Source organism: Taeniopygia guttata, chromosome 25 (genome assembly GCF_048771995.1).
Source record: "Taeniopygia guttata chromosome 25, bTaeGut7.mat, whole genome shotgun sequence".
NCBI lineage: Eukaryota > Metazoa > Chordata > Aves > Passeriformes > Estrildidae > Taeniopygia > Taeniopygia guttata.
This window is the reverse complement of record NC_133050.1, coordinates 5,966,274-5,988,655: the sequence shown is the minus strand read 5'-3', so window position 1 is coordinate 5,988,655 and position 22,382 is coordinate 5,966,274. Positions and strand designations below refer to the sequence as shown.

Sequence of the window (22,382 nt, the reverse complement as noted above, 5' to 3'; positions counted from 1 at the left end):
GCCCCGCCGCCGCTCCGCCCCCGCCGCTGCACAACAACACGCGGGACGAGGCGGGGGGGGACGACACACACGCGACACACCCCCGCCGGTATCGCTCAGAGGGACGGGAAACTCCCCCCGCACCGGCAGCGGCACCGGAGGGGACGCGCGATCCCCGACACCGGCACCGGCAGCGCGGAGGGGGATGCGAACCTCTCCTACCGGGACATAAACACACCCCCGCCCCACCACCGGGAAGGGGACCCCCCCCCCCATACACACACACACCCACCCACCCCCCATCCCCCCGCATGGGACCGGCACGGAGCGGGGTCACCCCCCCACGAGTGACCCACACCGGGCACGGGCTCCACACACGCATTGGGGGCTGTGGGGGGCTGTGGGTGCGGGGTGGGGGCTGTGGGTGCGGGATGGGGGGCTGTGGGTGCGGGATGGGGCTGTGGGTGTGGGGTGGGGGGCTGTGGGTGTGGGATGGGGGGCTGTGGGTGCAGGACGGGGCTGTGGGTGCAGGATGGGGGCTGTGGGTGCGGGGTGGGGAGCTGTGGGTGCGGGATGGGGGGCTGTAGGTGCAGAACAGGGGGCTGTGGGTGCAGGATGGGGCTGTGGGTGCAGGATGAGCCTGTGGGTGCAGTACAGGGGCTGTGGGTGCAGAATGGGGCTGTAGGTACAGGATGGGGGTCTGTGGATGCAGGAGGGAGAGCTGTGGGTGCGGGATGGGGGGCTGTAGGTGCAGAACAGGGTGCTGTAGGTGCAGGAGAGAGAACCGTGGGTGCAGAACAGGGGTTTGTGGGTGCAGAACAGGGGTCTGTAGTTGCAGGATGGGGCTGTGGGTGCAGAAGAGGGGTCTGTAGGTGCAGGATGAGGCTGTGGGTGCAGAACAGGCTCTGTAGGTGCAGGACAGGGGTCTGTAGGTGCAGAACAGGCTCTGTAGGTGCAGAACAGGGGTCTGTAGGTGCAGAACAGGGGTCTGTAGGTGCAGGATGAGGCTGTGGGTGCAGAACAGGGATCTGTATGTGCAGGACAGGGGTCTATGGGTGCAGAACGGGATGCTGTAGTTGCAGGATGGGGCTGTGGGTGCAGGAGGGAGAACTGTGGGTGCAGAACGGGGATCTGTAGGTGCAGGGCAGGGGTCTGTAGGTGCAGGAAGGTGCTGTGGGTGTAGGACAGGGGTCTGTAGGTGCAGAACGGGGTCTGTAGGTGTAGGATGAGGCTGTGGGTGCAGAACAGGCTCTGTAGGCGCAGAACGGGGTCTGTAGGTGCAGGATGAGGCTGTGGGTGCAGAAGAGGCTCTGTAGGTACAGAACAGGCTCTGGAGGTACAGAACAGGCTCTGGAGGTGCAGAGCCGGGGTGGGCACAGCGGGCACGCTGCCACAGCCTGGCAGGAGCGCGGTGCCAGCCTGTCGGCTCCCATTTGCCGTGCCACGGATCCATCGGTGGCCCGGCCGGCGCGCGCCGCTCCGCCGCGTGTCGCGAAGCGATAACTCAGCCGCGTTTGCAAAACAACTTTCCTCTTGTTTATTCCATAATGATCCATTGATTGTGGGTAATGTTGCATGCCCTGTGCCGCAGCGGGCACGGAGATCTCCCCTGGCACACGGCAGGGGCGCCGGCACCGCAACCCGAGAGCAACCGTGGCTCACGGCATCCTATGGGCCCTGCCGTGGGGCTGAGTGCCCCACATCCCCCCCACATCCAGCCTCTCTCCCCACACCCTCGCTCCCAGGGAGGCTGCTTTGCTCTCATCCTCCCTGTTGTGGCCAGGCCTGACATCATCCTTAATGACAGTGCCAGGCCTCTGTTCCCGGGATGCCGGCGCTGCCGTGGCTTGTACAGGGCAGCACCTCCTGGGAACATCCCAGAGATCCCAGAGATCCCAGAGCTGGAGCGTGGCACGTGCAGGCCACGGGGATGGGTGCAGCATCAATCCCATGGTCCTGGCACCACCCTGGTACTGCCCCCTCCGCGTCAGGGACAGGCTGTGCCTGGGAAACTGAGGCAGGGAGCGCTGGTGGAAGTTGGGCTGGGCAGCCCCTGGTGCTTCAGCCTTGTGCTGGGGCGTAAGGAGCCTCCTGGGAGACCACGCTGGATCCATCCTGTGGCACTGGGATGTGGTACCCAGCCCCCTGTCCCACGTGCCATGGCCCCAGCAGGCCACAGGGACACACCGAGACCCAGTGCCACCACCATGCCTGGCCCAGAGCACTGCTGGAGGACCAGGACCGGAAAGACAAGCCCTGCTTGGGACAGTCTGGGACAAAAACTGGGGTCAGAAATGCCCCATTACCTCCCTCCCGGAGCACTGGGTAGGGTGGGTGCCCATCAGAGTGGCACTGGGGGTGCCAGTGCACATGGTGCACATGGTCATGGCCACCACGGCACCTGGGAGCAGGTGACAATAGACTGGGATTGGTGCCCATGACGGAGGGACAAAGGTGAAGTAAACATCGCTGCTGCTCCGTGTGGGGCAGGCAGGGTTGGCCAGAGGGCGCCGAACTCGTGACAGCGTTTGTGGTTTGTTGGCTGGGGACACCCGGGAGTGCCCCCGGGAGTGCCCCGGCCCCTGGCAGAGCTGACGTCACCCACACAAGGCTGGGGGAGGAAGAGGAGCCGTCCAGTTTGTGGCCGGGAGCGAAGGCCGCGGTGACGCAGTGCCAGCTGCGTGCAGCCTGGCAGGTAGGCATGGCAGGTAGGCATGGCCTGATGCCAGCCTGGTGGGAGCAGAGCTGTCCAGCCGTGCCAGGACCTTCCTTTGCCCACACCACGCAGGGGAGCTGCCCCAAGGTGAGGCAGAACCTCGTGCCACACTGCTGCTCCTGGCACACATTCCCTCTGCCTGGATCTGCTGCCAAGGCTGTGGAACCCCAGAGTACCCAAGGGGCACCCAAACATCAGCACTGGGGTCCCAACAATGGTCCCCCACTTGATTTGGGGCAGCTGGGCTTGGGTATCCCCTCCACCAGCGCCCCAAAAGTCTCCTGGTGGGTCTAGGCTGTCTAACCCTAACCCTAACCCTAACCCTAACCCTAACCTGAGCCAGGTGCCCACCGAGCCATCGCTGGTGCCACGCACACACAAGAAGCGGTGCCAGGGTGGAGGTGAGTGGCAGGAGGGATCCTGCAGGCAGAACTCTCTGTGCCAGGGTGATAACTCCAGCTCTCACACCCCCCCAGGGCACTGGCCACCCAAGCTGTGTCAGCCTCACCGCGCCACGTGCCACCAGCATGGCACCACAGCGGGCCAGGCGCTTCGGCCAGTGCCTGGCAATCAGCACCTGGCTGGATGTGGCACTTGGCCTTGCCCACACCGTGCCCACCGTGCCCTGACAGCTGCCAGTGCCACCTCAGGTCCCCATGGCAGGGACCACAGCTCCATGTCAGGCTAGGCCTGATGGAGCTCGGCGCTTGGAGCTCGGAGCTTGGAGCTCGGGGGGTGGATGTGGAGAACCCAGCGCCTGCTAGGAGAGCTCCAGGACCCGTCTGACGGGTTCCTCGACTCTTGCTGCACCCAGACAAGCCCAGGCCGGCGGGACACCCAGCCACCGCCCAGCAGCACCTCTGGGTGGGGGAGAGTGGCTGCCCTGCTCTCCGGGGCTGTGAGGAACCCCTTCCTCAGGAATCCACACCGGCAGCGGGGGTCTCACAGCCCCTCATGCCTTGCTGCCCTGTGGGGACAGTGGCTGTCCCCTCCCAGGGCACAGGGTCAGGAGCCCCACAACTGCTCCACTGTGTTTGTGGGGGTCTGGGGGGTCCCCTTTAGATGCAATCCCACCCCCAGGCATCACCCAGCTGCCACATCCTCCTGCTTGGAGGTGGTGGGGGGATGATGATGGTGTCCCCCACCCCACAGGAGCCACCAGCGTGTGCCAGATCCCCCCGGAACAGGCAGGAGCCGACATGCCCAGCCCAGCCAGACGCGCCGCAGGGGCGATGCCGCAGTTCCCATGGGGTTGCCAGCACCCCATGTCTGCTGGTGAGGATGGTGAGGAAGGCTCTCCTGCTCCCAAATGCCACCCCAGCACCCCCAGGGCTGCGTGCCAAGCTCCCCCGTGCCGCCCTTACCTTCAAGTGCTCCTGCTGTCTACGCCACATTCCTGTGGGAAGCACCACGTCCTCCTGCCAGCGGTACCCAGCCCAGTTGTGCCCGGCAAGGGGGTGGCACGGTGGGATCAGCCCTCTCCTGAACGCCTGGCCGAGCCGGAGCCCCCCTGGGACCCCTCCGAGTGCTGGAAGTGCTGCACACCACCGTGACAGGGATCCCTTTTTTTATCCTTTTATTATTTTTTTTTATAGACTAAGAGCAGAATATGAAAATCACCAGCCAAAGCACTTGAAAAAAAGATCGAGAATGTTGTTTTTTTTTTTTTTTTCTTTTTTTCCGTTTGTTTTGTTTTTCCCCAAAAAGTGTCTGTGCGTTTGCATAGGTCGGGTCTTCACGGAAGACGAGGAAAATCCAACACGTTCGACTATGTACAAGCCAGCCCGGGGCCGGCGCCGCTGCCTATGGTACAGTATAGATATATCTCTGTAGTCGCTCTCTGTACAGTATGTATAGATCTATATGGGTATGTACAGACCGCCCTGCCTTCATCAGGGTCGGTGCTGCCCCCCAACCACGGGGCAGCCACGGGGGCACCGGGGGAGCTGCGGGAAGGACCCCGCGGTCCCGGGGACGGCTCCCAGGGATGGCTCCGGGGACGGCTCCGGGGATGGCTCCGGGGGATGGCTCCGGGGACAGCTCCAGGGACGGATCCCGGGGACAGCTCCGGGGACGGATCCCGGGAACAGCTCCGGGGACGGCTCCCGGGGATGGCTCCCGGGGACGGCTCCTGGGACGGATCCCGGGGACGGCTCCCGGGGACGGATCCCGGGGACGGCTCCCGGGGATGGATCCCGGGGACGGCTCCTGGGACGGATCCCGGGGACGGCTCCCGGGAACGGCTCCGGGGACGGATCCCGGGGATGGCTCCGGGGACGGATCCCGGGGATGGCTCCGGGGACGGATCCCGGGGACGGCTCCGGGGACGGATCCCGGGAACGGCTCCGGGGACGGATCCCGGGGATGGATCCCGGGGATGGCTCCCGGGGACGGATCCCGGGGACGGCTCCCGGGGACGGCTCCGGGGATGGCTCCGGGGACGGATCCCGGGGACGGCTCCAGGGACAGCTCCGGGGACGGCTCCGGGGATGGCTCCCGGGGATGGCTCCCGGGGATGGCTCCGGGGACGGCTCCCGGGGACGGATCCCGGGGACGGATCCCGGGGACGGATCCCGGGGACGGCTCCAGGGACGGATCCCGGGGACGGATCCCGGGGACGGCTCCCGGGGACGGCTCCCGGGGACGGATCCCGGGACGGATCCCGGGGACGGATCCCGGGGATGGCTCCTGGGGACGGCTCCGGGGATGGCTCCGGGGACGGCTCCGGGGATGGATCCCGGGACAGCTCCCGGGGACGGATCCCGGGACAGCTCCCGGGGACGGATCCCGGGGATGGCTCCGGGGGACGGCTCCGGGGATGGATCCCGGTCGCATCCCTGTGCAGGATGGAAGGCGAGTCCAGCCGGATCGGTGCGTGCCGTGCTCCCAGCTCCGCTGGCGGCTCTCCGGGCAGGGGGTGGTGGGCTCCCGGTGCTTCCCCGCTGGCTCTCACAAGGGGCAGCAGCTCGAGGGGGTCGCACCCATGGGTGCCGGGAGCTACGAGGCCAATAGGGTCATGAGGAAGAGCGCGGCGGCCACGGCCAGGGGTAAGTGTTCCCGCTTGGGGCTGGTGCCGCTGATGCTCTTCTCCAGCTTCGGCATCTCCGGGTTGAAGTTTTCTGTGGGGAGGAGCGAGAGGATGAGGAGGGCAGCAGGGTGGTCCTGACCCCCTACCCCCATAGCTGGGGATGCCCCAGGGGCGGCGGCGGGGATGGGGACAGGGACAGGGATGGGGTCACGGTGCTGGGGGGCCGGGGGCTGTGCAGGACTCACCCAGGTCCTCGATCTTCACCTCGGGCCGCAGGGTGAACTGGGGCAGGGTGGGTGCCAACTTCTCCCCGGAGTGCGACGCTGTGGAGGGAGAGAGGGGACGGGGGTCACACTCCCTGGATGCCCCCATGCAGCCCCCTCCCCTCAGGAGGGACGGGGGACCCACCGGCCAGCCTCGCCGCCCCCGGGATGGGCACGGGGGTACTTACTGGAGGAGCAGCAGACAAACACCTTCATCTTCAGGCAGGCCCGGTGGTGGTTGTGTGTTGGCGTGGCTGCAAGGTAAGAGAGTGCTGAGAGGGGTTCCGTGGTAGTGATCCCACCCCCAGCACCCCTCGGTGGACAGAGAGGGGTCAGGTACTGCCCAGGGGTGTGTTCTGGGCTGGGGGAATGCAGCAGCACCCCAAATCCTGCACCAATGCCCTGTACCAGCACCCCAGGCCTGAACCATCAGCTCCAGCATCTGGCACCAACGCTGCAATCCCTGATCCTGCATCCTACATCACCATCCCCCACTGACACCCCCATCCACAGCCCCAACCTTCTCCTCATCTTTCCCCACACCCCTCTGTTCCCTGCATCATGCAAATCCCCTCCCCTCCACCCCTTTGCTCCTTCAACCCCTCCCAGAGCTCCAGGTTCCCACTCTTAGAGGGGAAAGAGCCGCCCAATTTTGGGGAACCAGCCCAAGGGGACGCAGAGGGGTGGGACCTGAGGGGACCCAGCTGGGGTAGGACCCGAGGTGGGGCTTGGGGGCTGTGTGGGGGTCCAAATCTTGCACCAATGCCCTGTACCAGCACCCCAGGCCTGAACCATCAGCTCCAGCATCTGGCACCAATGCTGCAATCCCTGATCCTACATCCTACATCACCATCCCCCAGCACCCCATCACACCCCATCCACAGCCCCAACCTTCTCCTCATCTTTCCCTGCACCATGCAAATCCCCTCTCCTCCACCCTTTTGCTCCTTCAACCCCTCCCAGAGCTCCAGGTTCCCACTCTTAGAGGGGAAACAGCTGCCCAATTTTGGGGAACCAGACAAAGGTGGGACCTGAGGGGACCCAACTGGGGTGGGACCCGATGGGGGGCTTGGGGGCCGTGTGGGGGTCCCTCCCCAGCACCCCACGTACATATGTAGTAGTACTCCTGCCCCGCACGGAACTCGTAGCCCAGCGAGAAGGCGCTGTAGCGTTGGAACTTCTCCGAGAACTTGATGGGGCTGTGGGGCGCGTGGGGCCGGTTGCACTCCCAGCGTTTGAAGCCCTGGCTGGTGTTGCAGGTGCGGTACCCCTCCGCGTTCACCATGTAGAGCACGTACTGCTCCAGCCGGTGCTCGGGCACCGAGGCGTTGTAGTGAGGGCAGTAGATGTCCAGGTAGTCGTTGACGTTCACCTGCACCGTGTAGCCCTCCCGCCGCAGGCTGCGAGGGAAGGAAGGGGTGGGAGGTCAGGGACACGCCCTGAACTTCCCCAAACTGGGATTTCCAAGGGCAGCCAGAGGCTGGATGATGTTGGAACTGTGGGAGCAGTGATACCCCCTGTTCCACCCCTGTTCCACCCCTGTGTGGGACCCCTGCACGGCCTGAGCCTCACGAGTGGGGCAGAACCTCCGTCCTGGAGGCCACGGGGGGACCTGGTGGGGGACAGGCATCAAGCCACATGCAGAGGTGGGACAGAGAAGAGCACAGAACTACGAGACAACCTCAAAGAGGATACCCAGAAGGGCATCAGTGTCCCACAGGCACCGGGGTCTCCACGGGGCACAGCCCGTGGGTGCGCGGGGACCTCGGAATTCCCTGGAATTCCCTGGAATTGCCTGGAATTCCCTGGCATTCCCCATTTCCAGCAGCCTGGAGCCGACCCACCGCTGCCGCCCACCGCGGCCCTGGCACGCGTCGCCGCTCGGAGCCAGGATTTCTCACCCCGCTCCGGTTAATCCCGTTAGTTCGTTAATGCCGTAAAGGGTGGCCCTGGGGGAGCCTCATTTACATTGATTAGGAGCAAGAAATCCCCTCAGATCCACTCGGGAGAGGCTCCGCTGGCTCCTAATCCGCGCCCGATGGAAATCCCGGCCGCGGTAATCCTCGCCGCCGCTCTGACCCGCTGCTCCTGCCAATTAATTACCACCGGTCCTGCCAATTAATTAGCACCGGGAGCTGGCTCGGCACCGGACCCTGACCGGAGACCCGCGGGACACGGCCAGCAGCATCCCGGCACGCGTGGGAGCTCCAGCTGCTGCTTCTGCACCTTTTCCCACCTCTCAAGGCAAAACTCAAACCGTGAACCCCCAAAGCATCACTCCGGGTCCCCGAGCGGTTCCGTGGGTCTCCCCGGCAGGGCTGGGCAGGCAGCGGGCAGGGCCACGCGTGTAGACGCCCCACCCTGCATCATCACCCACGGCGATGTTCGAGGAGCACCGGCACGCCGCCAACGCCCGCGGCACCGGAGCAGAGCGGCGGAGACACCACCGGTGTCGGGTGGCAAAGGAGGGGGACAAAACGCGCCGCCTCCGGTATTTGGGTGGGCAGCGGAGGGGTGGTTGAAGCAGAATTCATCACTCGTGGGACAGCAGCGCAGCCCCACGCGGCCCCTCCCTCGCTGCGCAGCCGCTACTCCGCAGCCCATCCCGGTACCCGCCGGCAACTGCTCCGCCGGGAAGGTGCTGAGGCAGCCACCCTTGCTGAGCGGGCGCCGGGACCTTTCATCTTCCCCCTTTGATGTGGTGGGAAGGGGGGAGGGGGGAGAAAAAGGTTTGTTATTAAAGAAATGGCCCCGAGGAGAAAATTGCAATTAACTCCACGCGGGACGCAGGGCTGGGACGCGGGTGTACCCCAATAGCAGCTGCCCCACACCGGGGAGGGCACCCACAGCTGGGGCTCCCCACAGCCGGGCTGTGGCTGTGCCAAGGGACAGAGGGACGAGGAAAAGTGTCACGAGTGGCACTCTGTCACGGGGTAACCCCCGTTCCCCTGTGGCACAGTCCCCTGGGACCCCAAGCTGGGCCTCGTTAAGCCACAGCTCATTAAGAAATGATAAACAGCCTCACTAACGATGCACCAAAATGTCCCCTGGGCTGGGGGACAGCAGCACCCATGGCAGGGTACAGGAGCCTCAGGTGGTGTGGCAATGGCCATGGTATGACTCCCACGGGCATTGCCAGCTGCCACAGCATGGCAGGAGCCCACAGGCATCATCATAAGCTGGGAGGGGCTGGGGAATGGCCCCTTTGGGGAGAGCCACAGGGCCACCACAGCCTGAGGGACATCCAGTAGCAGCTTTGGCCACAACACCGTGTCCTTGTCACGCTTGTCTCCTGCACAGTCACTGCAGAGCAGCAACTCTAGATACCCCCAAATCCGGCAGCCCCTTCAGTGCAATGAGCCCAAGTGGTCCAAGATCTGCTGACAGCACCATCCAGAAGGCCCTGAGCTTTGGTTTGGGGTGGAAGGGCAGGAACAGACACTCTGGGAGAGGGACTCTGCCTCTTTTCTCACCAGCACCCATCCCAGAGCAGCCATGAGCTGCTCCCTGCCAGCTCCACAGCCATGGGAAGCACCAGCAACCTGGGCTGGGATGGACCCTCGATACCCCAGACCCCAGCAGCCATGGCATGGCCGGTGGGGATGGTGGGCTCTGGCAGTGCCCGAAGGGTTAAGTGCGGGAGGAGAACGGGCAGCATCACTTCTGCACGACTGCGTTTGTAGAGCAGGGCTTGGCGAGGCACTGGTACCTTCCAGCAGCCTGTCACGCTGGGCAGATGGATGTCCCCTGGCAGCACCGGCCCCGGGCTCGCTGCCCACCGGCCCCACACCGGAGGGACATTGGTGGCACCCTGGTGGCACTCCTGGCTACCTGGCAGAGCCGGGTGGCCACTCCGCTCCCATCTGCTGTCATAAATCCGGGCTGCGTGCCGCACGCTGGCTCCCACACTGCTGGGGAGCGCCTGGTGCACTGCAGCACGCCCTGGCAGCGGTGGCACGGTGGCACCAGACCCCCGGCCGGACCCCCACACTCCAGAGAATCGCTGCCATGGTGCTGGAGAGGCCTGGAGGGCAGCGGGGCCAGAGCTGGGCTCAGCACCCCACATGGGTGGTGCCAGCAGCGAGGAGCAGGGCAGCGTGGTGTGCCCTCCATGCGGTGCCCCCCAGCACTGGGCAGCCCCCAGCACAGCCAGGCTCTTTGTTCAGCTCCTGTAGCTTCGTCCTTTTGGCGCATCCGCCGCCCATCCATCACCCGGGGAACAAAAAAGTGCCATTGATTTACGAGTCCCCTTCCCGTCACCCTGTGCCACACGAGCGCTGCGGCCGGGCCACCCTAAAGGACAGCGGGACAGACGGACAGACCGACAGACCGACCGTCCTCCTGCACCCACCGTGGGGGAGATGGGGGGCACGGTGTGTCTCCCCCCACCCCGTGCCAGCCCTCCCCACGCAGCCAGCGCTGCACAGTCACGGCGCCCAGACGGCCACGCACACGCGCGCTGGCTCGGCAGACAGCGCCCGCGACGCTGCCCACGCACACGGGTGGCACCGAGCCACGGCACAACCCCCCCCGGCCTCGCCTGGCGCAGCCGCAAGGCGCTAACGGCATCGCCGGCACACGGTGTCCCCAGGGCCACCTCACTGCGTGGGGAATGCTCCGAGGGGGGAGTGAGGGCTGATCCACGCGTGGGTGGCACCGGTGGGACAGGCAGAGCCCTCCCCAAGCACCCTACAGGTGCCACCGTCACTATCGACGGCAAAAAATCCCCGTAATCCCGACTAAAACCGGCCCCTTCCCGCGTTGCTAACAAGATCAATGAGCTTTCTAATTGGGTTTTAATTAAACCATCAATCTGCAACCGGTGACTCAATTACCAGCCCGGGCAGGAGCAGGTGGCCCCGGCCCTGTTGCACCCCGACACCGCAGCCGCTTCTCCCACGGGAACGCCGTCGGTGCTGCCGGGGCTCGGTGCCGCCCAGCGCCGTGACTCACGGGGCACGGCGCGCTCTGCCCGTGGGCACCCGCTCCTGTGACCAGCACCCACGTGTGGTGGGGTTTTTGGGGTTTCTGGGTGCACATCCTGGAGGGCAGAGGTATGGGGTGAGGGCTGGCTGAGCCCCCAAACCAGCCTAGGGGTGCCAAAGGGGGTGTTGTTGGCACTGTGCCGACATTCAGCTCCACGAGTGGGCATGGAACTGTCCCTGCTTGGGCACAGCTGCAGCTGGGTGCCCCCAGACCCGCGGGTCCCTCCTGCTGTGGGTGACTCCTCCTCAGCCCTGTGGGTGCTGGTGGTTATGGGGTGGGGGGATCTGGCCAGGCACAGCCCTGGTGTTGGGGTTTGGCTGCTGCAGAGGAGCCTGGGCCCCTCCAGACCTGCTCTGCAGGGATGTGGCTCCTCTCCTGTGTGAGACACTCCCCAGAGCCCACTCCAGGCCTCTCCAGGGCCCACTCCAACCCTCTCCACATCCCACTCCAGCCCTCACTGCCTGCAGCACAGCCTAGGCCAGACAAAACCACCTTTGAAGAGGTGAGCGTGGTGGCAGTGCCAGTGCTGGGGGAGCTGCACGAGCCGTGTGCCTGCACAAGGTGCCACAAGCTGCCCGCACACAGGTGGGCTCTGACCCCCACACCGCAGCCAGGCACCCTCTGTACCCCTGTGTCACAGCACCCCCTCCACGGCACCCAATGCCCTCAGTTGGAGCATCCTCGTGTCCCAAATCAGCCAGTGGCACAGGGTGGTACACCCCAACCTGCTCTGGGGTGCTGGCCGTGTCTGTGTCCATGAACAGGGACAAATTGCTGTCCCCATCTTGGCATCTGGACACACAGCAGGGAGAGAGCCTCCAGCACGCCAGGATCTGGCTTGTCTGGGGTCACTCCAGGAATCCCTGACCCTGCTCAATGGGTCACAGGCCCCAAAAAAACTAGTGCTGGGTGGACGTGGCTGTCCTGCACCTTTGTCCCATGCCACCAGGCCTATTCCTGGCAGGATGGGGGAGAGGAGGGCAGGGATGAGTCAAGGGTCATCCCACACCCCCAGGGCTTGCTGCCTGCAGAGGTGATGGGACAGCGGGATGGAATGCACAGCTGCACCAACAACCAGGCCGAGCAGCAGCAGGGTTTGAGCATCCCACCTTCACACCTCCCCTGGGATTAACCAACACACCCCAAATCCACAGCACGAGGGGTGCTCTGCCTGCTTGGGGACCCTTTCTGACCCCCTGCCACCCCCACACGGCCAAAGGGGCTGAGCTGCTTCCCAAGGCACCATCAGGCTGCTCTTTGCGTTGCCTCTCACCCTGTTGTCCCACTGAGGGCAGCACCAGGGGTACCCAGGGTGGCATGGCAGGATCCACAATAAATTCGTGGCCCAGCCAGCAACCCCCTCCTCCCCGGAGAGCCGCGCCGAGCTTGTTTATGGCTCCACTTGCAGCAGGGTTGCTGGGATTTGCAGGCTGCGGCCCAGGGAGCCTAATTCCCCCCATAATTTATCCAATCCAGACACTTTGCCGTGCGGCTGTAATTGCGTCCGAGCTGCCGCACTGCCTAACAATAAATATCAGCTCCGGAGTCCCCGGGACACGGCTCTGCCGCAGCCGCCCCCACCGCGCCGCCCATGCCCCGAGCCGGACGCTGGCGGCCGTGCCAGACACGCCTGCGCAGGGGGTGCGGGCATCTGGCTGCGACACCCCCGCCTTGGCACGGCCTGGGCACTGCCACCCCCTCTCCACCCTGTCCCTCCAGAGGTGCCGGGGCAGCGGGAGGTGGTGGTGATGATTTGGGGGGTCACGGTGAGATGAGAGTGGGATGTCGTGGCGATGTCACGGTGTGGGGAGGATGGGGGTGAAGGGGGTGCCGAGCGTGGCGACACCTCAGCATTGTGCTGCGCCTCGGCACGTCGCGCACACGCACGATTTATGGGGCCCGAGCTTCCGCCTGGCGACACAATCCCAATGGCAGGGGAGGGGGCTGCCGGGGCTGCTCCCACCCTGCACAAAAGGGGAGTGGGATTGGGGGAGCCCCTGTGTGAGAACGGGCACCAGAGGATGCTCTGGCTGGATGCGTGTCCCCGCCACACCCCTGGGCGCTCGCACCAGCGAGGGACGGAGAGGTGGGCGATGGCAGCCGGCGCGGATCCGCGTGGAAGGATCCACGGACACACCACAGCCCCCATTTCCCCAGAGGGTCCAGCCCACACCGTGCCCATCCACATCCCGATTTCCAGCTGCGGGTGCGCCGGCGAGGGCAGAGGCAGCCCCGGCGCAGGGTGTGAGGGAGGGGCTGCGCGGCCAAGGCCACCGACCCCCGACTGCTCCGCTCCCGGTGGCCGCTCCCACCCTCCGCTGTCCCCGCAGCCCCGGAGCCACCGCTGCCGGGCAAGGACGGTGGGGGGCGGCAGGCACCTGTCGGGCCCCCCCCGCCTCCGCCGCGCCGCCGGTGCCGCTCCCGCACCCAGACATGCGGGGGGAGCGGGACCCCTGCCCACCCCGGCGCGCCGGGAGATGGATGTCTGGGGGAGCCAGACTGTCCCCGCTGTCCCCGGTGGCTCAGCGCTGGCTCTCACCGGGGGGGGCTCTTCTCCCGGTGCCCACGACCTCGTCGCGCCCGCACCGGGAGCCGCCGAGCCCCGCCCGGCAGCGCGGCCACCGGGACACGAACCGGCCGGGCGGCCGCCCCCCTCCCGCCGCAGCGATCCGCGACTTCACGGGCAGGGCGAGAGGCACCACCGGCAGCCGGGGACCGGGAGGAGCCCGCCACCGGGGGTCCCGCAGTCCCGGTGTCGCCCGCCGCCCCCAGCGCATCCTTCAGCGCGATCCCCGCCGTGTCGCCGCCGCGTCCTTCCCGGCGGTGCCCCCACCCCGCGCGGCCCCGGGGACACCCCCCATCCCCTCCCCCGCCTCCCGGTGCGGGTCCCGGCGCCCCCGCCCGCACTCACTGCGGGTTGGAGCTGTTCCAGTGCACGGCGTGCCGGTTGCCCAGGACCCCCGGCGGCCCCCGGCCCGGTAGCAGCAGCAGCAGCGGGAGCAGGGGCAGGAGCCCAGCCGCCATCCTGCCGCCGCCCGAGCCCGCCGCGATGCCGGGGAATGGAGGGAGAAGCGAGCCCGAGCCGCCCGAGCCGCCCGCGCCCCGCGGCCCCGGCGCCCGGCTCCGCCCCGCGCGCGCCCGCCGCCGCCGCGCCCCCGCGCGCGCTCCCGCCGCCACCCCGGGCCCGCCCCGGCACCGGCTCGGCACCGGCTCGGCACCGGCAGCGTTACCGGTGAAAGGTCCTGCTGCCATCGGGGTCTCACCGGGACCCCTGGGGGTGCACCACCCGCGCCTGCCCTGCGGGATCCGGTGACACCGGGATCCCCGGTGCCACCGGGATCTCCCTGGCTCACCCACGGTTTGGGGCATCAGGACCCCCGTGGGTCTGTGCTGCTGAGGGAGCCGTGGGTGGGGGCTCAGGACCCCCGAGGGTCCTCAGGGTGCTGCTGCCAGTGCCATGGGGGTCACACGGAACGCAGACAGTGCCAGGCTGTGCCGCCTGCGCTTGGCCGAGTGCCCACCCCCACGGCCAGGCCCTTGTTCTTCCCACTCCCCACGGGTTCGTGGGGTGGGGGTCCCTGGGGGGAGCCACGGGGGATGTGGGGGTCGAGCTGAGGGTCAGAACCCACTGCCCGTCCTCAGTGAGATCCCTTCGCAGCTGCCTGGCAGAGCTGAGTGCCAGGCACCCTGGCACACGTGTGCACGCATGGGCACGCTCGCACCGGCGTGGGCATGCACAGATTACCGGGCACACTCAGCTCAGCTCATTGGGCACACTCAGCTCAGCTCACAGGGCACACTCAGCTCACAGGGCACACTCAGCTCACTGGGCACACTCAGCTCAGCTCACTGGGCACACTCAGCTCACAGGGCACACTCAGCTCAGCTCACGGGGCACACTCAGCTCACTGGGCACACTCAGCTCAGCTCACGGGGCACACTCAGCTCACCGGGCACACACAGCTCACTGAGAACACTCAGCTCACTGGGCACACTCAGCTCACTGGGCACACTCAGCTCACTGGGCACACACAGCTGATCAGGCACACTCAGCTCACGGGGCACACTCAGCTCAGCTCACAGGGCACACTCAGCTCAGCTCACTGGGCACACTCAGCTCACTGGGCACACACAGCTCACCGGGCACACTCAGCTCACCAGGCACACTCAGCTCAGCTCACAGGGCACACTCAGCTCAGCTCACGGGGCACACTCAGCTCACAGGGCACACTCAGCTCAGCTCACTGGGCACACACAGCTCACCGGGCACACTCAGCTCACAGGGCACACTCAGCTCAGCTCACAGGGCACACTCAGCTCACTGGGCACACTCAGCTCACTGAGCACACTCAGCTCACAGGGCACACTCAGCTCACAGGGCACACTCAGCTCAGCTCAGCTCACAGGGCACACTCAGCTCACTGGGCACACTCAGCTCACTGGGCACACTCAGCTCACTGGGCACACTCAGCTCACTGGGCACACTCAGCTCACAGGGCACACTCAGCTCAGCTCACAGAGCACACTCAGCTCACTGGGCACACACATCTCACTGGGCACACTCATTTCTCTCCCCGCTCCCACGTGGAGCCTCCAGTACCGACCCGGCGGCCTCTGCCCCGGCAGCGCCGGCGTCATGCATCACCCGGAGCTTTGGCAGCCTTGAGGAGCTTCTGAATGAAACCAGGAGCTTCCCAAAACTGTGGCTGGGCTTGCTGAGCCGGCCTGAGCTGCTCCTGCCAGGAGCTATCTCGCTGGCGTGGTGAGCGTGGCCAGGGTGGTGCGGTGCCAGATGTCACCTCCCCACGTCCCCAGTGGGCCTGGTGACTCTCAGCCTGAGTTTTGGGGGTCTCCTGGCTCCCCAGGATTTTGGGAGGAGCTCAGTGTGGGAGGAGAGCCACCCCATTTCTTTTCAGGGTCCATTTAGCCATGTGGGTGCTGCCCCAGGGTATGGAGGGGACAAGGAGGATGATGATGGGCAGAGCCCCTGGTCCCACCCAGCACTGTGGAGAGCCACTGCTGCGATACCCACAGCAGGGCTGTGCCCCAGCCCCCATTCCCCATCCATACTGGTGGCACTGGGAGCCCAAACCCCTTGCTGGAGCCCTGCCAGGAAGGGGGAGGGGGCCAGCGGAAAGGCCCGGAGGACCAAAAAAGCCTCTATTAATTATTCATCCGAAGAAGTGAAGTGAAGAAAACACAACACGTGGAAAAGGCTCTGTCTGCCTGCGGGTGGGAGCTGGGGGGCTGCAGGGGGTGGCTTTACTGAGGTGGCTTTACTGAGGTGACAGCGGTGCCATCCCTGGGCGCTGCACACCTCTGGGAGGACCCAGAGCGCCGCGCTGCCACCATGGAAACGCTTCGGCTCGGCAAACCCATGGCAACACCCACCTCCACATGGAAACCCCCCCTGCTCATGGCAACGCAGCACCGCCGTCAGCACCCGCGCCACGGGGGTCCCCCCGCCACGACACCCCCACGGAGGGACACCCCAAAGGCTCCGGTGGGGATGAAGGCACCCATGGGGGGGTAAAACATCCCCGGAGCATCGCGGTGTGTGCAGGTGTCAGCACCACCGGGAATTACTCCTGGAATGACACACGGAGAGGGGGATCAGCGGGATTTTGGCACAATGGGATGTGGCGGCTGTGGTGGGGTGGTTGGGGACACAGCTTGGTGGCTTCAGCAGGGGGATGTGCGGCCTTGAGCTGTCCAGAGCTGAGTACAGAGCAGCTCTTCTTCCCTGCTCCACGCTGGGCCTGCCACAAGGACCAGCAGCTTTTTGGGAAAGCCTCCCAGCTGGCACCCATGAGCACCACCGGGTGCCCGGCGGGCACGGGACCCGTTTGGCCCGCCTGGGTTAATATTTAACCGCGGCTTCCTGTGACAGAATGTCGCAACCGCAGAGCAGAGCATTCAATAAATCATCGCGCCGGGCTGGGGGAGTGTGGGGAGGGGGGCATCGCCCAGCCGAGCGAGAGGGGAGCCGATAAATAATTCATTAAATAAATAAACACGGTGAGAGCGCGGGGAGGAGGCAGGAGTGTAACCAAGAAAGGGCTCGGTGAACGCGGGCATGAAATATTCACCAGCCACACCTAGCGGGGCCCAACGCGCTGAGCTCAGGGCTCCCGACCCGCCCGCGGGAGCCGGGTGCCGGCACACGTCCAGCCAGACACGGCAAGAACAAGCCAAAAACACGCAGGGAGGATGGCCTGGCTCGAGGAGCTGGCAGCGCTGGCGTGGCCACGTGGAGATGAACAGTCCTGGCTCCTGCCAGCTTCTCCCGGCAGCATTTGGAGCAGCACCTCACAACCACACGCCGGTGTTTGGGCATGGGTATGGCACTCCTGGGGCACACTCAGCTGTGCCCACTGCCTCCCAGCCCTGCTCCTCACTGCCCCTTCCCTTTTATATCCCGAGTCAGTCGTTAAATTTGAATGAAGCCTCACGGATGGTTGCGCTGTGATGAGCGCCGGGCGGGCATCGCCTCGAGGAGGGCACAGGGTTTGAGCCTTTCCTGGTCTCAGGGAGATGGGGGAAGACCCAACTCTGGAGGAATCCTGGGGGACTTCCTTGGGCTGGGTGGTGAAGATGGGTGGACAACTCCTTGGTGAGCCACAGGTCCAGGCAGAGGCACCTGAGCAAGCCTTGCTGCTCAGAGGGACATGGGAGAAATCCCTTAATTAACAGAGTTAATTTACATGGAGCTGGATTCTGTGGGCTCGCAGAGGAGGGTTATTTGCCACCACAGCCACCAGCGAGGGAGCAGCGGTGCCAGGCGGCAGTGCCAGGGCCGCCAGAGGAAATCAGCTTCCTGCTGGATGAAGGCGTGCGTGGTTCCCAGCCCCACGGGGAGGAAGCTGCAGGGTTCCTGCCCTGGCAGCCAGGCGCCTGTTTGCCGGAACCCCGGCTCCACCAGCCGTGCCAAACCTCACCCACCCTGGCCGCGTGGGCACCCAGAGGTGGCGGGTGGGAGGTGTGAGCCACCAGCTCCTCGTGGCTCCCACGGCCAGCAGCCTGTCCTAAGGTGGTCCCAGGTAGAATCAGGTGGCCACAAGATGCAGCACAGCCATGCACACTCGTGGTTTAACCCACCCTGGGGGCTGGATTGGTGTGCCAGGCTGTGCCAGTCTGTCCCCTGTGCCACATCCTCTGTCCCAGCAGCCCACAGCCGGCGGCGGAGGTTACCTGGCAGGAAGCACCTGAGTCAGCAGCCGGCTCTGGGTGACTCAGTTGGCTCCTCTCCTCTCCTCCAGCATGGCAAACCTCCCTCCTGGCCTCAAGATCACTCCAATATCACCCAGGCCTCACTCCATGCCCCTGCTGCTCTGCCACCACCACGGCGTGGATGTGCTGGAGGTGTGAGGGCCGTGCCAGGTGGGAGGTTTGGGTAAAGCAGGGTTGGCACACGGCCCCGTGCAGCCACAGCTCTCTGGGGAAGGGACAAGGACACAGAGATGGGTTTGTGGCTGCCAGCCGCAGCACATGGCTCCCCACTGGCCTGGGACATGCTCTGCTCATCCCTGGTGTCCCCTGTGAGGTGTCTGGTGGTGGGTAAGTGACGTTAAGCTGATGAAGGAGTGACAAGCAGCATCGATATCCTGCTCCCACCGCACACACATCACGCCACAAGCAGCATCTGGAAGCACTGGCGGAGATGGCATTGAACTGGGAGGTGCCAGGGACTGATCCACGATGTGCTGCACTCTATGTTGTCCCCATCCTCCTGCCCTGCCCCTGCAGGTGATGGCACCAGGGACCTGCAGTCCCTCAGGCTGAAATGAGGGCTGGGGATGGGCTTGGAACCATCCTAGGAACCATCCTTGGCACTGTGGGGATGTCCTGGCTCTACCACCAGCAGTGCCCACCTGCCCCTTCGTGAACAGCCCACTCCCATCCCATTCCAGCCCACGGGTGACCGTCCCTGAGGAGAAGGGCAGGGTGACACCGTGCCCCTGCCCGTGCTGCTGGGCAGAAGCTCAGGGAAACAAAGGAGTGAATAATCTGAGGGGGCAGTGGGGGCCTGGGGCTGAGCGTGCAGGCACAGGAGATTTCAGGGCCTGAAATATTCATCAGGGCTGAGGCAAGTGAAGGCACGGGGTGGGGGGGGGTTTCCACAATGGAAATGGCTCATGAGAGGGGCTGGGGTGAAAATGGGGGTTCCCTCCACTGGCTGCAGTTGCCCCAGGCTTGTGCTGCTGGCCAGGGGATGGGAGGTGGGTGGTGGGCAGGAGGTGGTGCTGGCACTGCCAGGGATAGCCAGGAGAGCCCAAGAGGTGCTGGCATGTGTGGGGTGCCCTGTGCTGCTGGCAATCACCACCCGAGGGGCTGGCAGAGGAGCCTGGGTGGGTGCAGTGTCCCTGCAGCCTGGCAGTGCCCAGCTGCTCCATCTGGGCTAGGTGGGCTGCCATGCCCCGTGCCCCCCATGCAGGTGTTGCTCAATAATTCAGAGCATCCACCCACCGGTGCTGCACTTTTCTCTGGCCACACTGACCAGTCCTGCCAGCTGCTGGTCCCTGTCCCTGTTCTGGGACCACAGGGACCTGAGGAGGTGCCCAGATGCCGTGGCTAACGAGCTCTTTGCCAGGGAAGCTCATTAGCAGCGTGAGGATGAGGAGCACAGGGCAGGTCGGTGGATGTGGGGAGCAGGGTCCCCTCCACCTCCACCATCCTCCCCGTGGATATGCCCAGAGAGGCCGGGTGGCAGCACAGGTGGTGCCAGCCTGGTGACACCCTGGCACGGGGCACCTCAGCATCCACTCGGGCACCCTTGGGTGGTGCTGCTGTGGGTGGGCAGCCTCTGCCCCCACTGCCTGGCTGCCCTGGAGACAGCAGCACTGTGCTGGGGTGATGCCTCATGGCATTTGCACCCATTAAAGTCCTAATCATCCTCCCCAGGGTGCAGAGGTTGTCCCAGCACGGGGACCATGCAGACCCTCAGTCTGCGGCAGGTCCAAGCAGCGCTGGCAGCAAGGGCAGCTCCTGCCCATCCCTCTCCTGACCCAGCAGGATTATTGTCCAGCAGGATTACATCACACCGAGGTGTGCTCCAGCACATGCAAAGCCACAGGAATGACAGGACAGACGGACACAGACATGGACAATAGTGATGCCACACGGGCACACCCACCAGTGCCAGCTGTGTCACACCCCAGTGACCCTCCCCGCCACGCCAACTGCCACCCTGACCCCAGGAGAGGACACAAACCTCGATGCCCGCCTGCTGCTGGCAGGTGGGACGTGCCAACCCCTGCTGTGCCATGCCAGCCCCCTCATTGCTATGGCAGAGCGGGCTCGGTGCTCCGTGTGTGCAGCTCCGGTTAATTAAGCGACACAGACCGGCTCCCTCCAACCCCGCTGAGTGTTTTTGCTCGATGATAACCTTGACGATGCTCATCATGAGGCGGCTGCTCGGGGAACAGCCACTCCAGCCCCCTCACCCCATGCCCAGCATGGCTCTGCTGCTCTGCAGATGCCCGGTGGCATCACAGAGGTGGCATCACAGAGGTGGCACCCCCGTGGCTGCCAGGTACCGAGGGAGCCGGTCTGAGGTGGGTGATGGGCGCTGTGGTTTGGCCTCAGAGTCCCACTGTCCAGTCCGTCATGCCCCACTCCTCAGGGCTCAGTGTGCCCCTCAGCACGCGTGTCCCCTCGTCACGGGTGTCCCCTCGGCGTGTCGAGCCGCTGGCCCCGTTTCCATGGTGACACAGAGCCATTTCCCATCTCCGGGATGCTCTCCACAGCTCTCAGTGGGCGCTGCCACCGTTGCCCTTTGCCCATGGGAAGCAGGCAGGGATGGGCCCCACGGCCTTGGGGGGCTCTGCTCCCCCCTTTCAGTCATTGGGGTGTGTCCTGTGTCCCCCATGTCCCCTGTGTGTCCTAGGGCTGCTCTGGGGTGGCTGCAGTGCCCCGTGCTGGGGTGTTGAGGGGGGTTTGGGGCACGGCAGGGTTGGGTGGGGGATCTGATGCCAGGAGTGGGAACGCCACAGAGATAAAGGGGCTGTGCCCATCAGGCTCATCCTAGTGCCAGGCTCATCCCTGTGGTGACAGCGAGCCAGGCCATGGTGGGCACAGCCATGCCATGCTCCCTCCTTGCTCCTGGCACGACCGGGTTCTTTATCCTGCTCTCCATCTCCGTGCTGCTATTACCATTTCCCATCACTTGTTGTTCCAGCTGATAAATTTTTCCTTCCCACTTTCTGAAGGTTTAACTCCCACCCACCTGGGACACCCCACATCCTCACCCCACGGGCACCCCAGCTGGTGTAGGTGGCACCGGGAGGGGGGTAGGGGTGGCGAGACAGAAGGGATGGGCTAATGGAGCCCATTCCTTGAATAGATTCAATTTCTGCCGCGGCGGCTGCGGGGTGCGGAGCCATCAATTGGATTCAGGGGACGGGGAATCTGATTTGGAGCGGCCGCGCCATCAATTAGCCGTTATTGATGGCATTGCTCATTGGAAGTCGATGGGATTTGAAGCTGGTGGCAGCTCCTGCATACCAAACAACGCTGGCTCAAGGGCAGGGCCCAGACTTAGCACCCACAGGGACTCCTCAGCCTTGTGGGGGTCTGGGGAAGGGGTGCTGCAATGGGCAGTCCCCTTCTGGAATTCCTGCATGGGTTCCTGCAAGAAATAGCCCAAAAACATCCCTGTACAGGGGTTCTCCAGGGCACAGTTGTCCCCCAGCATCGTTCTATGGGGCTCTTTGGGGGATGTCCCCACCCAGCATCTCTGTATGGGGGTCCTGGAGGGCATGGTGGTGCTCTGGGATCCCTGCATGGGGGTCCCACAGGGCATGGCTGTCCCCTGGAATCCTGGCATGGGGGTCCTGCAGGGCATGGATGCACCTTGGAATCCTGGCATGGAGATCTCACAGGGCATGGCTGTGCCCTGGAATCCTGGCATGGGGGTCCCAAAGGGCATGGCTGTCCCCTGGAATCCTGGCATGGGGGTCCCACAAGTCACCATCACCCCTGGAATCCCTGCACGGGGGTCCCACAAGTCACCATCACCCCTGAAATCCTCACACATCACTCCCACAGGTACCACCACCCCCCAGCACCCCCACAGGTGGGTAATTTGGGGGATGCCCCATCCAGCATCCTACACGGGGTCCCTTGGGTGCGACATCCCCCAGATGGTCTCACCCCCTCCTGGGGAGGGTGGGGTCCCACAGGAGGTGCCCCTCTGTGCTCTAGCAGCCTGTGTCCCCCCGGGGATGGGGCAGGGCGGGGTGCAGGATGGGGTGCAGTGGGGGAAGGGCAGGCAGCCGAGCTGGGGGAGGGGAGCAGCACGGTCGATGCTTTCTCTCAGCCTCTTGCCAAGCAGCTTCTTTCTCCCAGAAGCCATAAAACCTGTCTGACGTGCCCGGCACCACTGCGGCAGGCGGCCGGCAACGCCTGCGCG

General features: G+C 65.1%; 1 protein-coding gene across 2 annotated transcripts; it reads right to left on the bottom strand.

The window, feature by feature from the left end:
* Positions 1–4,998: 4,998 nt before the first annotated feature.
* Positions 4,999–14,116, bottom strand: EFNA3 (ephrin A3). Of its 2 annotated transcripts, XM_030291576.4 has the most exons (5): positions 13,884–14,116; positions 7,097–7,386; positions 6,175–6,240; positions 5,969–6,046; positions 4,999–5,814 (listed from the first exon to the last, which is right to left on the bottom strand). In XM_030291576.4, the coding sequence occupies exons 1-5, from the start codon at positions 13,994–13,996 to the stop codon at positions 5,693–5,695; spliced, it is 669 nt and encodes a 222-aa protein (XP_030147436.4). In that variant the 5' UTR covers positions 13,997–14,116; the 3' UTR covers positions 4,999–5,692. The 2 variants fall into 2 exon arrangements, with proteins under 2 accessions (XP_030147436.4, XP_030147437.4); XM_030291577.4 differs by lacking the exon at positions 5,969–6,046 and having other exon boundaries at positions 5,557–5,814.
* Between the last annotated feature and the right edge of the window lie 8,266 nt (positions 14,117–22,382).

Coding starts and splice junctions, on each gene's coding strand:
- EFNA3 (XM_030291576.4), bottom strand. CDS start 13,996: ATGGCGGCTGGGCTCCTGCCCCTGCTCCCGCTGCTGCTGCTGCTACCG. Junction 7,387..13,883: donor TGGAACAGCTCCAACCCGCA/GTGAGTGCGGGC, acceptor CTTCCCTCGCAG/CCTGCGGCGGGAGGGCTACA. Junction 5,815..5,968: donor GGTGAAGATCGAGGACCTGG/GTGAGTCCTGCA, acceptor TCCTCCCCACAG/AAAACTTCAACCCGGAGATG.